The sequence below is a fragment of the Eublepharis macularius genome, chromosome 4 (assembly GCF_028583425.1).
Source record: "Eublepharis macularius isolate TG4126 chromosome 4, MPM_Emac_v1.0, whole genome shotgun sequence".
NCBI lineage: Eukaryota > Metazoa > Chordata > Lepidosauria > Squamata > Eublepharidae > Eublepharis > Eublepharis macularius.
This window is the reverse complement of record NC_072793.1, coordinates 136,712,737-136,729,349: the sequence shown is the minus strand read 5'-3', so window position 1 is coordinate 136,729,349 and position 16,613 is coordinate 136,712,737. Positions and strand designations below refer to the sequence as shown.

At 44.5% G+C, this 16,613-nt stretch overlaps 1 protein-coding gene across 2 annotated transcripts in view; it reads left to right on the top strand.

Moving 5' to 3' along the window:
- The window catches only part of CHL1 (cell adhesion molecule L1 like), a 149,620-nt gene that overhangs the window by 26,053 nt on the left and 106,954 nt on the right, over window positions 1-16,613 (top strand). For both annotated transcript variants that reach the window (XM_054976883.1, XM_054976882.1), the window contains exon 4: window positions 13,385-13,507. In XM_054976883.1, the coding sequence (XP_054832858.1) occupies window positions 13,385-13,507 (123 nt within the window). The remainder of the gene's footprint in view (window positions 1-13,384; window positions 13,508-16,613) is intronic.

Below are 16,613 nucleotides of genomic sequence, written 5' to 3'. Positions count from 1 at the left end.
GTATTTCACAGAGCCTAATAGCAGTCTCCCTCCCCTTGCATCTCATCAGCAGCCAAGAAAGAATGTGGGGGAAAGAAAGCAAGAACTCAAGCAGACAATGCCCAAAGCTGCCTTGCACCCACTGTGGGTCTGTGAGTGGGTGGGGTCAGAGCACAATAGAACCCACCAGCAACCCAGAAAAAAGGAAGAGATTTGGGGGGGGGAGGGGGGATTAAGCCTGAGAAGAACCCAAGGACTTGAAACGCAGAAAGAAATCAGAGTAACCCGATAGGGGGTAAAAGGATTTTTTAAGATGTGCTCTCAAGAAAACTAGAATAGAAAGGAGAAAAAAATTAAACAATAATGGAGAAAAGAGAAAGCTCTCTTGCACCTGAAGCCCCAAAGCCCTAAGGCACAAGCCGCACTCTCACACACAAAAAAACAACTTCCCCACAGCAAGCTGTTGCTAAGCTTAGAAGCTAACTCGCGTCCCCGCGCCAGCAAAATGGAGCGGAGCTTCACGCACTTTGTCTTTTATGCAGAAAGGCTGGTGATCTGTTTGGCTGACACAAGTTAAGTTGTATGCATGTAGGTTCTGTCCCCTGATTGGAGTTGAATATTTCCAGTTATGGGAATGAAAATGTCTCACACAGCACTGTGCCCATGCTGAAGCTAACATGCATAGGAAGGGCTGGAACCAGCATGCTCAGCAATGAACATGGCCAACCTTGTTCACTCTTCCCAGTCCTCCTCAGCATGATTTCCATCATTCTTCTTTGATGGACATACCACGTATATTAATATGACGTGTGAACAGAACAAAGTACTGTGTTGATTCTGAGCTTTACTACATTATGAGAGAGTAAAAACCGAAACTGGCTTACTACTTGCATACTATTTCAAATACTAGTATCTAAACAGTGCTGTCAAGGAGCCAGGGAATTATGTTGAGGCCCTCTCTGTCCTTCCTCTCTCTCTCTCTCTCTCTCTCTCTCTCTCTCTCTCTCTCTATATATATATATATATATATATATTTTATATATATATATTTTTAAACCCAACTTTTCTTCATAACCAGGGACTCGATTCAGGTAACAGCCTATTTTGAAGCACAACACATCTATAGATCATTTCCAATGCCAAATGGAAGAACTGTTTTCTAAAACCAAGAACCCCTTTATAGCCCCACTATATGTTTGGTGTCCTTTCTTAAAGGCCAAAAGTACAGCTACCAAGCCTCCAGTGAGAGTGGGTGATCCCCTGCTCCCAGGTCCTGTTATTTTTTTTTAATGCAGCCTAATGCTCTTATTGGATATGACAAGAGGTACCTCAAGGAACCCCCAGAAACTCTATGGTTTTAATATATAGATATTCCTAGACCTACTCTTTCTTCTTCCAGGATATGGTTTTACCACAAAGTTTCCAACAATTCCTAGAGCTAACCTTTGTTACTTCTGGTAAGAACACAAGGCTGCATTAAAAAAATTTCTTGTGACACTGAACACTGTCCCACACATACTCTCCCACTCAAAGTGTCTACCTCAAGAAGAAAGAAGATACCTTGAGATCTAGCCATTGGAATGACTGGAGCAACCACATAGGGTTATACAGGGAGAGGTAATCCTTCAAGCATGTGGGTGCCAGGTCATGAAGAGCTCAGCTTGAATGTGATGCTACAGTCTACCTTCAAAAGCTGCCAATTTCTCCAGTGAAACTTATCTTTGTAGTCTGGAGATCAGTTACAATTCTGGAAGAATTCCAGGCCCCACCTGGTAACTAGCAACCCCTTTTTTGGCAATACTGGAACCTTAAGACAATAGCATGTTGCAGGACCATATTTGATAAAGACTGCTTCCAAGGGGTTGAGAATAAATCAGTTTTAGTCATGTGTAAACCTTATCAGAGCTAGGCCTGGTAAGCCTGAGATCACTGTGTGCATTCATGATAGCAGCGTGCTACTTGACAGCACCCTGCCAACAATTTTTTAAGAAAGAGGCAAGGTGCTTGGCAACTCACAATCCCAGGGAAAGTGAAAAGAGCAACAAGTCATGCCAAGTAAAGCTTCTGAGCATAAATTAAGCCAGCTGAGCCTTTCAGAAGCCATATACTCCAGCTCAGTGACAGTGGGGCTCCTGAATAAAGGAAGGTCACTGCAGACAGGGCAAACAAAAGAGCTGTTTACACGCTGCAGTTATTCCAACAATGCAATGAAAATTGTGCATTTTAAATAAACATAATTACTATTCATTTTAATTTAAATTAAGAAAACCCCACTACTTTGGGAACAAAGGTGCAAAACCTAAAACAAAATGTAGAAACGTTAGGTTGTTTCACTACAGAAATGTTTGTGTTTAATACTCAGATTTACAAGATGTGAGAAATAAAAGAAAGAGCTGCAATAATTGTATCATACCAGTGTGATTGAAGCCAATTAAAAAGGCAAAGGTACCAACTGCTGAGCAATTTAACAGAGATAATCTATTCTTTTTAATTATTGAATGCTCCCCGAGCCAAAGGCAGGAAAAAGTACTCTGGGAGAAGACATCTAAACCTTTATTGACCATAAAGTATCAAAAACATTTCTGTCAACTGTTCTCCTGTTCCGGGCTTAGCATCTTTACATTCTCTTTTAGAGGCTTAATAAATTTGTCATTCAAAAGGCTAGAGTGGATCCCAAGGTCAGAGATTTTAAAATCAAGCACCTCAGTTTACGGTGAGCTACAGAAATGTGGTATCAGTGTTTGATCCTCAGAACTGTTCTCCAAATTCACTAAATTAAGTGTTAAATACAGAAGTGTTTAAAGATGAGCAGATGCCTATCAACTTAATCAGGTCAAAATTGTCATGGATTGAATTGTGTTAGCATGCTAGGTTGTAGCTGTATGCAAGCAACCCATAGAGCTGGTGAACCAAATGAATGGGAATGATTTCTTCTCTGTGTACATTGGAACATCAGGTTAAATGCTTTTACCTGATGAAAAAATACTTATTCACATTGTCTGGCTCATCGGGACTCCGTTAAATCTGCATGTTATGCCTTTTGATGTCTTTGTGTGTGTGTGTGTGTGTGTGTGTGTGTGTGTGTGTGTGATCATCAGTGGTTGCTTCATAGGACTAAAACTGGACTGGATCCTTCAGAGCAGAATTGAATCCTGTCAGATTCTAGTGTGGGCACCACCGTGCTGTACGCCAGTGCACCTGATTTTGACTCCAGGTAGCCACCAGGGATATTGCAGTGCCTTGCTCCGTGGCAGGAGGGGGGTATACCTCACCCTTGCTCCCTTTCAACCCACTTGCAGGCCTGCTCAACCTGTCTGACTCCCAGCTGCCTCCTCCTGCTTCCAGCTCATTGTTCCTTCCCTTCTTCAGCCGCTCCACTCTTCCTCCTTCCATCTCTCACGGACTCTCTCCTCCTCCACTCCTAAACAACCCACCCACTCCCATCGATGGACTTCCCTTATATCTCTTCACCCATTCCCAGCTCCACCTGCCAGCCATGTCCTCCAGCACTCTAGCCTCAGCCCTGACCGTCTTAGGCAGCAACATCTGGGGTTACTCTGCTGGCTGCTCTGGGCAGTCACACCTGTGCCTCCTTCACTGGGCTTCCTTTGTGATTGCCTCAGGCAGCCCCACCTGAGGTTACTTTGTTCCAGCCTCCCCTTTCCAGCCTTCTCTAGCCTGTCTACTGGTTGAGGTGTGGCCTGGTGCTGTCTTTGCTGTCCTTCAGCAATTGCTGGTGAGTTTGCTGGTGATCTTGCTGTCTGGTCATCTCTGATGCCTGTGCCCTCTCCTTCTTGGCTTGGGCTCCTATTCTCCCACCAGAGGGTGGGGCTGGCTGGCTTCCCCCTGCCCCTTTTGACTCTCTGGGGCTTGTGTGTTTCTTTTCTTTCCTCTGTTGCTGGGTGTGGCAGGGTCTTGGTGTCTGTCTGGGCAGCTGCAGCTGAATGGTGGTCATCTGGCTGTCTCCCCTCCCCTTCTCCTGTTAAGTCAGGGGGCAGAGCCTCAGACCCTGGACAAATCCTCATCTTTAAACCCATAAGCCTATAGGTGGATTGTACAGAAAATGCCAATGAAATTGATGGTTAGACCTCTTGGTCCAATTCACTTGAAACTTGGGAAGTCTTTATTGGACAGGCAGCACTATCCCCCCTTCAGTTTTGGTCTTATTTGTTTGAAAAATAACCTTTCCAGCTGCCCCTCCAAGTCCCCCACCTCTAAAGTCCCCCATAGGGAATAATGGCATAGGTGTGAGTCTGGCTGGCTTCTAGGGGACATGGCGCTGGGGAACATGACTACCATTGACTACAATTTTTATGCCCTCTCAAAATCCAAATATGAAAAATACTTTTTTTCCCAGGGACATATCCTTAATGTGGTGCTGGAGAGGGACTGTGATTGGATCCGGGGTGCTGGGGAGGGAGGTGATCGGCCACAGCTGTAGCTGGCATCTTGTACTACATCAGGGTTTGTGGGTGGGGATGTACCTATGTGTGGGTGGGTGTTTTGCTTTTTTGTCATACGGGTGCCTATGCCATGGTTCCTGCTAGCATAACTTTCTCCTGGTTCTGGAGGGCATTTCTGGGCTGGGGAAGCTTAGGAAACCATCTAAATCCTGCCATGCCCCCGGTGCCACTCCTTTGCTCTATGCTATTGCCATGCTGGTTCCCAAGTATTCAGGTCCCTGGTGCCCTGGTATTCAATGGTATTCAGGTCCCCTGGCACCAAGGCACTCTGCTGGCACATCTTGAAGATCCACAGGCATATCTTCAGGATAAGCAAATGTAGTAATTCATTGACTCCCTGGGCACTCCCCCACCCCCTCCCCAGACTAGGCTGTAAGTTACTGAAATATAACAGGTGGAGTATATTTCTAAGAAATGGACAGTTAGAGGGCATCTGGGAAAAAATACAGGTTCTACTTTGCATTCACATCACTGAGAGAGTAGAATTTTCCCTCCTGCTAACCAATTTTCCTTAGCAGCTGACAGGGCTAGCAAGTTACCTGTGAGAGTGTATGCTGTTAAATGATAATTCTCCATCAGGGAGCTTTTCCCACCAAGTATCAACATAGCACTACTACTAGCTTTCCAGATGGATGCCTTGTTCTGTTATGAGTAGTACAGTTTTGACTGCCTATCAGTATAGCCATTCTCAGACTTTTCCAAGTATAAGAACATATTTTATCTTCCAGATTATAAACCAGATTGGACCTCAGCAAGCAAATCTTTTTGGAAGATGACCTAAAATGCATTCTGTTATCATTGCCTGGCAATTTTCCTTGGCAAAAATGGATGTATCAGTATAATTTCATCACTTAAGATAGAAAAACTTGTATGATAGTATTCATCACTCTATTATCCATATAGCTTTCAAAGATGTTAATGCATATTCACTTGATGTTTATCGGCTCACTCATACATGTGGCGTATCAACAAAAAGAGTCTGTCATTCTAGTAAATATTTGCAATTCCATGAAGAATAGGAAATCAAACCCACAGTGCTTTTTTTTGGCACTTTTCTTGCTTGCAATATGTCATTATGGAACAAAGGGTATGCTTAGAGAGTTTTTGGTCTGCTAAATTGTTGGGTTTTGAAAATAGTATCCTGCTAACATGAATGAAAACTAACTAGTCTGAAGTAATGGTAACATGCTGGCAATTAAGAAAGATGTTATTTTTCATGATTTACTACAGAATGATTTGTATTTAGGTACTATTACATTTGTAGGGTCAATGGATCAGCTATGAGCTCCGTCCACCTCTGCAATTTGCATCGCATCTTAGATACATGAGACGCGTCTAGCATTTCACTTAAAATAGCTGGAATCACGCTGTCCAGCATTTCCTTTATAACATGGAAGATGCTTAGATTTGGGGCCATAGCTGGTTTATCACTATTGCTTTTTGTCCTTTGAAGTATGCATTTTCTTCTCTACCATTTAACGGAAGTGACTGCAGAGAACAGAAGAGCGATGGTATTTTTCTCTTCCTGGACAGTAGAAAAAGTTATGTTTATGTTCCACTTTCAGATTTCAAATCACCCACGCATGACACTCAGAGAGGAACTCAGACTGAAGGGGAGCCAACTAGTATTTAGATTTCAGTATCAGTATCAATACCAGAATCCTGCATCTAAATTGAAATACTAGCATTTGTACACATATCTGTTGGGTGATCTGGAGGATGGGTCTGGTAGTAGGTCTCTTTATGGTATTCCATTTCTGCTTTCTGAGAATGCCTGCTTTGTAGTACTCAGGCCAGTATACCTGATTAGGATTGCACTGGTGGTTAATCAGAAGTGAGTTGTAGTTCTTCTCAGTTCTTGTGAACAGGGGCACCAATTCTAATTGGTATGGTGTTGGCAGTGTTGCATGCAGAAAAGGGGCTTTACCCTGCACACTTCTCCTGAGCTGAAATGGCCCTGGTAGGTACTATATGGATTACTTCAGGTCAGATCAGAGAAATGGCATAGGAGGAAGGTTGAGGCCCCTTCTCCATGCATGATATGAAAACTCATAATGTGTGTCCAATTATTTCACTGGGTGTGGAACCAAGACCTAACTTTTGTATTCCATCTAGTGTGAATTGGCAGAACCTTCATTTCTAAGGCTAGTCTTGTCCTACCACAAGGAAGCTTTTGGGGAATCTATACATAATGAATTAGTACCTATATAACAGTTCCCCAAATCACCATCTCAAAACACACAGATTTGGTGATGGAAATGTAGTCATTACTATGGATGCTTGAACACCTGCCATTTTGGCTCACAAAAAGTTTGACACTTTTGAGCTGGGAGCTGTTTAATCAATGGGATATTTGAGAGTCTGCAACCTGTTCATGGCTTTTGGCCCCAACAGGTTAGTTGTGGCAGGGGATCTGAAGCTGACTCTCAGTGAACCATGTCAACTTCTGCTATCCTATAGGACTATAGGACAGTTCAGTGGATAGGGAACTGCTTAGAGGACTGCACCCAAAGAGTGGTGGTAAGTGGTGTTTCATCAGATTGGAGGGAGGTGTCTAGTGGGGTGTCACAGGGCTTGGTTTTGGGCCCGGTACTTTTCAACATTTTTATCAATGATATGGATGAAGGGGTAAATGGGTTACTCATTAAATTTGCTAATGATACCAAATTGGGAGGAGTGGCAAACATCCAAGAAGATAGAGTTAAAATTCAACAAGACCTGAATACTCTGGAGAAGTGGGTGGTTGTGAACAGGATGCAATTAGATAAATGCACAGTATTACATCTGGGCCACAAAAATGTGAAACACAAATACAGGATGGGGATACACTTCTGGGTAGTAGTGTATGAAAAAGAGATCTTGGGGTAAGAGTGGACTATAAACTAAATATGAGCAGTCAGTGTGACGTGGTGGCAAAAAAGGCCAACTCAGTCTTGGATTGTATCAAAAGGGCCATTGCATCGAAATCGCAGGAGGCCATAGTCCCTCTCTATACTGCCTTGGTCAGGCTACACCTGGAGTACTGTGTGCAGTTCTGGAGGCCTCACTTCAAAAAGGATGTGGACAAAATTAAGAGGGTGTAGAAGAGAGCTACGAGAATGATCAGGGGTCTGGAGACTGAGCCCTACGAGGAAAGGCTGAGGGCCTTGGGAATGTTTAGTTTGGAGAAGAGGAGATTCAGGGGGGACATGGTTGCTCTCTTTAAATATTTGAAAGGCTGTCATTTGGAAGAGGGCAAGGAGCTGTTCCTGTTGGCAGCAGATGATAGGACTCAAAGCAACGGGCTTAAATTACATGAAGAAAGGTACCAGCTGGATATTAGGAAAAACTTTTTCATGGTTAGAGTAGTTCAAAGGTGGAGTCAGCGGCCTAGGGAGGTGGTGAGCTCACCTTCGCTGGAAGTTTTCAAGAACAGGCTAGATGAATATTTGTCAGAGATGCTTTAGGCTGATCCTGCACTGGGCAGGGGGTTGGGCTAGATGGTCTGTATGGCCCCTTCCAACTCTGTGATTCTGTGATCCTACTCTGGAAGCTTCACTGGGCCCCAGTGTTGCTGAAACCCTGGAAGGTTGTGGGGTGGGGTGACCAGAAGCTGACTCACAGAGAACTTGGGACAGGAGTCCATTTGAGACCCCCATCCCCCATTGCTGTGCTTGTGCAAGGCTTAGATCCAGCAAAGTCTGAAATCCGAGCCTCTGTTCTCTAACTTTGTGTGTCTCAGCCATCCCCTAAGCAGCACTTTTTCTCCTACGGTGAGGGTGGATTAGAACTGAAGCCCACTCCCATTTGTGCTCTTGATCGACTAGGAGTCAGCTTCTGATTGCCACCACCACCACTCCCATAAACAAGGGAAGGAAGGAAGGATTTCGCTGTGTATCAGTGCAGCAAAGTTTCCATGGCAAGGAGGATCAGATGAGAGTTACCTTTTATCCCCTGCCCCTCCTAGAAAGGTTGTGACCCAGCAAAATTTCCTAGGAGAGAGACTGGAAGGCAGCCCCCAGCTGATCACCTGATCATCTAGCTGTTCACATTGCCCTGTTTGAGCTGAATATACCTGTGTTCATCTCACAGTCTGATCCTGTGTCAAACACAGTATGTTCTGCAACTGAACAGGTATCCTGCCAAATTTGAAGCATCCCTAGTAGTTGCACAGTAGAAAAACCAGCCCTTATTGATATTTATGGGACTTGACAGTGCTTAACTTTGGTTTGATCGCATCCATAATTTATAGCTTAATATTGTAAATCAGAGGCTGAAGAGAAATGAATTACTGATGTGAGTGACTGGACCCCATTGACAGCAGTGAATTGCCTCCTATACAGAAAGCCTAGGTTTACCTGGTTTTTATGAGTTAACAGATTTCATGTAACTTTCATGCTACAGTTCTCTTGGACCCTCAGAAGAATGTCATCTTTTTTGCTGATATATTTTATGGAAGAAAAATGTGATATGCCGCAAAGGCTTGAATCCCCAAATGCAAAATAGCCTCCAAGGCTAGAGTGCCAAGTGCTTATGATATACAGGACAAGTTTATACTCCCCCTCCCTTTTCTGCTTTACCACTGCTATTATTTCATTCTCTCACTTTGGCTTAATTACATGTTGTGCTGATTAAGTTGTATTACTTTCCATGCGTCTTAACTTGCCTGGAATGTGTGGAGGAGGAGATGCTCTGAAACAACGTCATCTCTTGTTCTTTAAAAAGTGATTTTGTTTCACAAAATAATTTGCTGAGAGTTTCAACCGAAAGCCACAGATCAGTCCCTAGAAAATGCATTCCTCTTTATGTAGATTTGTTCTTGTCCTCTCCTTGTATTAATGAGATATCTGAAAATACAATGAAGGGAAGATCTTTAGGTTTTTTTCCCTCCAAGTTGTTGTTAAAGACAAAGCAGATTTAAAAGTTTGGGCATTTCATATAAACAAATACATCTTGTGGCATTATGCTTTTCATGAAAAACAAACAAAATAATATTGATAGCTTTACAAAGCGTATAAATCTGTGTGTCCAACAACAGTAGTCTTGCAGCAACTGTTTCACAAATAAAGAATTGCTTAAGGGAAGTGCTTTATAACAATCATAACCTGTGCACATAGTTTGACTGTTTTGAAGAAAATGAGATTTTTATTATCCATATCTGTCTAGCATGTTTTTATGCCTCCCTTTCTCCAAAGAACTCAGGGAAACATAGTTGTTTGCTGTTCTGAGGTAGATTAAGTTGAGAAAAAGTGACATGTCCAAGGTCACCCAGAGAACTTCATGGCATAGTGGGGATTTGAACCTGGATATCCCAGATCCTAATCCAATTTTCAAGCCACTACCTCATGCTGAGACTCAGTATAAGGCACCAGAGTTTCAGATGGGGAGCTCAAGCAGCAGAACCCAAGTGCTTTGCTCTCTGCATTAGTGTCCGTGCCATCCTACGTTCTTCTAAGTACACTGATATCAATGGGCTTAAAAGGGGGTAATTCTGCTTAATATGACAGTTAGCTAAAGGCAGGTGCCAGTCTAATTTCTTGATTCTCTGTAGGGCCTCTGTGCACACATGATCCCACTCATACATAGAAATTCATGAGTAATGAGTGACAACAAATCTATTTTATTTCTGAAGTGACAAAAATAGCACATATCAATTTACCTGGCAAGGCTCCCATTATATCCACAGACCCAGGTAGGGTTGCCAGATACCCCTCACCTCCCATTGGAAGGGTGGAGTCCATGGCACTTGTGTGCTACACAAAGTCTTCTTTCACATGGGTGCTGGGGGCAGCATGATGATGTCACTTCCTAAATTGGCCTCAAATGAAGCAGGGGAATGCTCCCATGGGTTGTGCGACGATATCACTTCTGGAAGTGATGCCACTGCGCCGATTGGGAGTGCATGCTCCTGAGGTGCCTGCTGGTGGTGGGCAACATCCAGGAGCTTGCCCCCTCCCACCAATTGCTGGGTGATCAGCAGACGAGGGGGCAAATCTCTGGGAGTTTGCCCATTACGAGCAGGCACCTGGGAACTCTAGGCCCAGGCAGAGTGAATACATTCCTTCCCACCTCATGATTGGGCCCTTGTTTGACACAGCAGTTCTCCCGCTCTGTTCAACACTTTAGCAACCTTCTACTTCAAACATCGAAAGGCTAGTTTCACAGCTACCAAGTTAGGTGACACAATCGGACCAATGCAATTCCCCTATAAAAGAGCAAACTCTGGCACCTGAGGTCATGATTGGCTGGTTAGTGAATTGGTTGGCTGGTGTTTGTAGTAGTTATAATGTTGGACTAAGATATGGAAGACCCAGGTTTGAATCCCTATTCTGCAATTGAAGCTTGCTAGGCCAGTCACACATAATCAGTCTAATCTACCTCACTGGGTTGTGGGGATAAAATGGAGGAGAGGGGATGAAATAAGGTTCTTTGGGTCCTCCTCACTGTGTCTAGTATGGAATTATGATGGACACTTACAGTTCCACCTTCTAGGTGTCATAACTATTCCCTGATTCCATGGGGTGCATGAAAACCCAGAGTTTCCAGCAAATGAGAGTTCTGTGGATCCTCTGTGGAAGAGAGGGGAGAGGTTGTGAGAGGGGGCCTGGAAGATGAGGAACTAAGCCTAGTTATCTGTTAGGGCTCAGACAGATATACAGAGAAGTAGGACTTAGATAGGGATAGTTTGAGGTATTCTTCTGTGTTAGGCAAGTTAGACTATCTTAGGGAGGCAGTGGATTAGGGCCAGGTGAGAGGATCAGGGGAGAACATTATAATTTTCCTGGCATTTTTGCACATCATGCCTCAAGTTGCTAAGCTAGGAGTAGTGGGGCATTAAGTTGTTGAGGGTTATTAGACCAAGGTTCTTCCGCATTTTAATAGCTTGGTACAAGAGAGAAATCACGCTGTCATAAAAATTTGCACATCTGAGGAGATGCGATGTTATTACAACCTTTGGGACAATTGGGCTTAGGAATCAGAATCAGACCCGCATGCCTGGGAAGCATGGAACTCCCAGCACACATGTGGTGTAAATTTCTTTTGGCAGCCAGAAGAATTCTGTTTCATGTGAATTTGTTCTAAATTTGACATACGTGGGTGTGGGGCTTCTTTCCCTGATTCATTTTCTGTGCATGCTTATCAGCCCTATTCTATGCATGGCTGCTTAGAAAAGTCCCACTTTATTCCATGAATCTTACTTTCAGGTAAATGTACATAGAAGTCAGCCCATACTTTGAATGGTGGAGACTATGGAAAGCTGATTGTAAATCAGACAAAGCCCTTTATATCACTGACAGTATCCCAAGTATATTCATGGAAAGAACTGATATAAACTTCTGTTTAAATATGCTACCCAGTTCACACATGCATGCTCATCACTTGCTAACTACAAGCGGTGACTTGCATCTATGAATGGGCTGATAGAACTTCAATTATTATGTTTTTTAACTGAGCCAGTTTGCCCATTCAGCTACCAGCCTTTTTGTGCATGAGCGACATGAACTCAACTAGTTCTAAGATCCTTGTCTAAAGCTACTTTTCAATAATTTAATCCAGCCCAATTAGACTTGTGAAGCATACATACTCAGCATAAGAAGAACAGTGTAATAAAATAAGCAAAATGAAATGTGACTAAAATGTTACTGTTATGTTCCTCTGTCTTCCAATACTTGTCTTGCTTGGATATTTTAAATTAGGGCCATTTCACAGAAAGACCTTTTTTTTTAATTGTCGGCCCAGTCATCCAGTTACATAACCTGCCCAGTAATGGATGCGTAATCACATCCGTTGATGCATCACAGCAGCAATCTGATAGCTGAGCAGTATTCCTTGTGATTGCACCTCAACCTATATTCTAGTGTCACTGAACCATGGAGTCCCCAAATACAGGGCTTTTTCCTGTCGGTCATTTGAATTTCCTGTGCTTGCACATTGAATGAAAATGACTCGTTGAGCTTCATCTACTTTAGATGACTCTCCTTCACTTTTGGTAGTGTACATTGCAAACCAGCATGGTGTGGCGGGTAGAATATTGTACTTGGATTGAGGAAACCTAGGTTCACATTTGCTGTCCGCCATGTATCTCTCAAGGTGTCTGGGAGCATTACTGTTTTTCAGCTACAATATGATAAATAATTAAACACATTGACAAATAGTTTCAGGTGGGTAGCCACGTTGGTCTGTAATAGAAGAGCAAGATTTGGGCCCAGTAGGACCTTAAAGACCAACTAAATTTCAAGGTATGAGCTTTCAAGAGTTTGATGAAGGGAGCTCTGAATTTTGATACCCTGGAAATCTAGTTGGTCTTTAAGATGCTACTGGATCTGAATCTTGCTCAATTATAAATAATTTAGGTTGGGTTGGATCCTATGAATAATTCATTTTGGTAACAGTGGTGCAAGGAACTTTCCTTTTTCCTTTGGTCCAGCAGAAGACTTTTCTTCTGTAGGAATAAGTGCCCTTCCTTGAGCCTAGGAAAGATCTCTTTAAGCAGGAGACCTCTAGTGTTATGGGTTCTTATCATGCAAATGGGTATATGGCTGCAGAGTGCAGACACAGACTCCAAGGTGCTTCTCATGAATTAAACAATGTATTGAAAGGCACTATTTCACAATGAACTATAAAAGCAAACTGCATCAAACACATGACAATAATAAATTGGAAAAACCATGGATATAAGAACATTTTCCTTAAGCTGAAGACCTAATTTACACTCCCTCTCTAGTGGAATGTTCATAGGATCTAATCCATATGAAATGAAATAACATTCTTAGGGTCACTGGTGGAATTGTCTTGGGATAATTATTCAGTATAATTTTTGACTCAACAGTTGAGTATTTTTGTCTTCTGACTCCTAAGATAAACTATTCATGAGATATCAAGGTACGGAATAGTTAAGAATACAGTGCTTGGAGACCATCTATACAGTGCTGAGTAACTTCTACATGTGTTTTCTATCATAGGTATTCCTAAATTTCCTAAAGAGAAGATAAACCCTAAAGATGTGGAACATGGTGATTCAGTGGTCTTGCACTGTAACCCTCCTAAAGGAATCCCACCATTACACATTTACTGGATGAACATTGGTAAGTAGTATTTAAAAAGCTTTTCTATAAATTGGATTTAAAGTGTAGGAGTGGTCTCTTCTGGAAAATTCAAGGGAACAGAATGTTAAATTTTCATCTCTTTTAGTGGAAAACCATGTAAGCAACACTGAGTTAAATGGGCCTCATCATACCTGTCCCTCCAGTATATAAGAAAGGTCATTCTCATACATTTATAGGATAAAGATCTTTCTGTACCAAGACATGGAATATGTCAAGCTCAATGACCTGACTCTTCTAAATGGATATAAATCAGATTTCTTGAGGGGGTCAAGCTTAATATTATAGCCAATGAGTTAATCCAAACAGCACCAATTAAAAGAAGAGCATGCAGTGTGGATGAATTTTAATAGTGTTTCTTCAGATTGGTGGAATTTCATTTAGTTTTTTTTAAATTATGTTTTAATTTATAGTTAGTTAACATGTAGAGTATACGGCTATAAGGTCTTTTCTTATATTCCCCCTACTTTCCCCCCTACGTTTCCACTGAGAAATTGAAAATACTATATATTTGATTCAGTCTTCAGGTTGTCAGCTGCCAACATTTTATTGGCTTGAAAAGTCTGAACATTTTATGTAATACCGAGTAATGTACAACGTATACTAGAAAAAGTCTTAGAATTTGTTAATTTTATGGTTGACTGGATTTTTCACATTAATTTATGCTATCATGGCATGGGCTCCCTGCTCCCATTCCTCTTGAGTTCTGGTTTAACTATGAGAATTTCTAAAATTAATTCCCAAATTGGAGCATGCAATATTTACTACAATTCTTCAATCCATTTGCATTTGCAAACTTAGTGGGAATGAAGAGACAGACACAGGCTTGGAACTAAATGGCCGTTTATTGAATAACATAACATAAACAACGGCAAGGGCAACTAAGCGGTACAGGTCAAGCCACGGGGTCCCCACTGGACCTCCGCCTTGACCTGTCTGGGCGAGCCCCACAGCCCCGGGATTAGGCCATTCAAGGAATGGCTGCCTCCCGGCCAGCTAGGCTACTGGATCCCCCCATCAAGCTCCTAACGCCCCAGCCGTACAGCATGAGGGAAGGACTTGTGCCTGGGGATCCCCGCAGGCGTCTGCCTGTGCAATGGTAGCCGTCACAAGCATACCGCACCGTTGGCAGACCCTGTTCCCCCCATGGGGAAATGCCTCCGGGTGCTCACCGGCCCGCTCCCTATTACCCAAAACTCCTGCCAGGGGCAACCCGAACAGCCCACCCCGGCCAATGCCTCAGACCTCTGCCAACAGTGCAAGGTAGGCGAAAAAACCCCCCGCACAACTGCCAATTCAGGCAGGGGGCAAAAAATTCCTACCTGGCTCCGGAAACGGCAGCCGGCTAATCCTGCCCTGCAACAGGGTGAGGCGGGTGGGCCGAGCAAAGGACGCAACTGCTGGCTGGGTCGGCAGAACCGCCTGCTAAGGCGTGTGGCTCCGCCCCCAGCCAGAACACCCGGATAGAGGGAGGGGGTCTGTCTCCCTCCCACAAGCCTGCAAACTACGGCCCCAGGCTGAATACAGCTAAGCTGCCGCCTGGAGTGCCGGATTGCAAACTTAGTGGGAATGAAGAGACAGACACAGGCTTGGAACTAAATGGCCGTTTATTGAATAACATAACATAAACAACGGCAAGGGCAACTAAGCGGTACAGGTCAAGCCACGGGGTCCCCACTGGACCTCCGCCTTGACCTGTCTGGGCGAGCCCCACAGCCCCGGGATTAGGCCATTCAAGGAATGGCTGCCTCCCGGCCAGCTAGGCTACTGGATCCCCCCATCAAGCTCCTAACGCCCCAGCCGTACAGCATGAGGGAAGGACTTGTGCCTGGGGATCCCCGCAGGCGTCTGCCTGTGCAATGGTAGCCGTCACAAGCATACCGCACCGTTGGCAGACCCTGTTCCCCCCATGGGGAAATGCCTCCGGGTGCTCACCGGCCCGCTCCCTATTACCCAAAACTCCTGCCACTGCAAGGGTCAAGCCTCTGCTTAGACCCTCGCACCCCACAGGTGGCTTAAGGCCAACCTAAGCCCTTGCCGGAAGTCATCTAAGAAAATTTCATTGCCTTCAGGAGACAAATGAACTCCATCATCTCTGTAAAGATGGGCAAATTCGGCCTTAATACGTGGATGTGGCAAATAAATCCCCAAGCCAGTCCCCAGAGGCTTCTTCATGGCCCTATTGGCCTTACGACGCGCTCCCTCGATGGCCCGGGGATCTAAAGCTTCCCTCCAGACCCGGCGTTGAAGAATTTCCGACCAAAAAATCAGGACACCAGGCCAACGGCTAGCTATCAGCCGGAGGTCGTCGGTCGCCTGAAGGGACAGGGCCTTACCCTGAACCAACCCCAAGTCATTTCCACCAAGGTGGATCACCAAAATATCCGGAGGAGGACCAGTCCTGCCCCCAAACAGCAGTGGCAGCAGGCCAGGCCACCGAAGGCCACGCCGACCCCGCCACTCAACACTGGCCACAGCACTGAGCCCCAGCTGAGATCCGATTTCAGTTCTCCTGGCTTGATGGGCAGCCCAGAAAATCATGCTGTGCCCGCATATCAGGATCCTGTGCTTTCCCGTGCCCGGTGCCGCACCTACGGAAAGAACAGTTAGTCACGGTCAGAATTGCATGAGGGGACGGATATAACCCTTAAAAGCCTTGGACCGCCACCTGCCGACCCTACGAATGGCACCCGATGAGTAACCCATCGCTGCTGCCGTAGAGGCCGCCCCAATCCTAAAAGAATGGGTTCCGAATTTGACCCCAGAAAGCCCCATCTTTCCAAGGGCCCGTTCTGTGACAGCCCAAAACTGATACCTAGTCAACGGGGACTGATCAGCATGCCTAAAAAGAAAACCCTCACCCGTGCCACGCACGCCAACATAGTCCCTGAGTGCCTGAACCGGGCAAAGGCCAGACTCCGTGCAAGGGCCCAAAAACAGTGAAGTCCCTTTCTGCCGCTGGTCAGTCTTAGACCGCCGTATCCTGATAGACACTTTGTCCCCCACAAAAGCAACGTCAGAAGCCAACAACGCCCTGCAGGACGAGTCCTTACGAGATTGAGCCACCAACTCGCTGACCCTCAGGGCA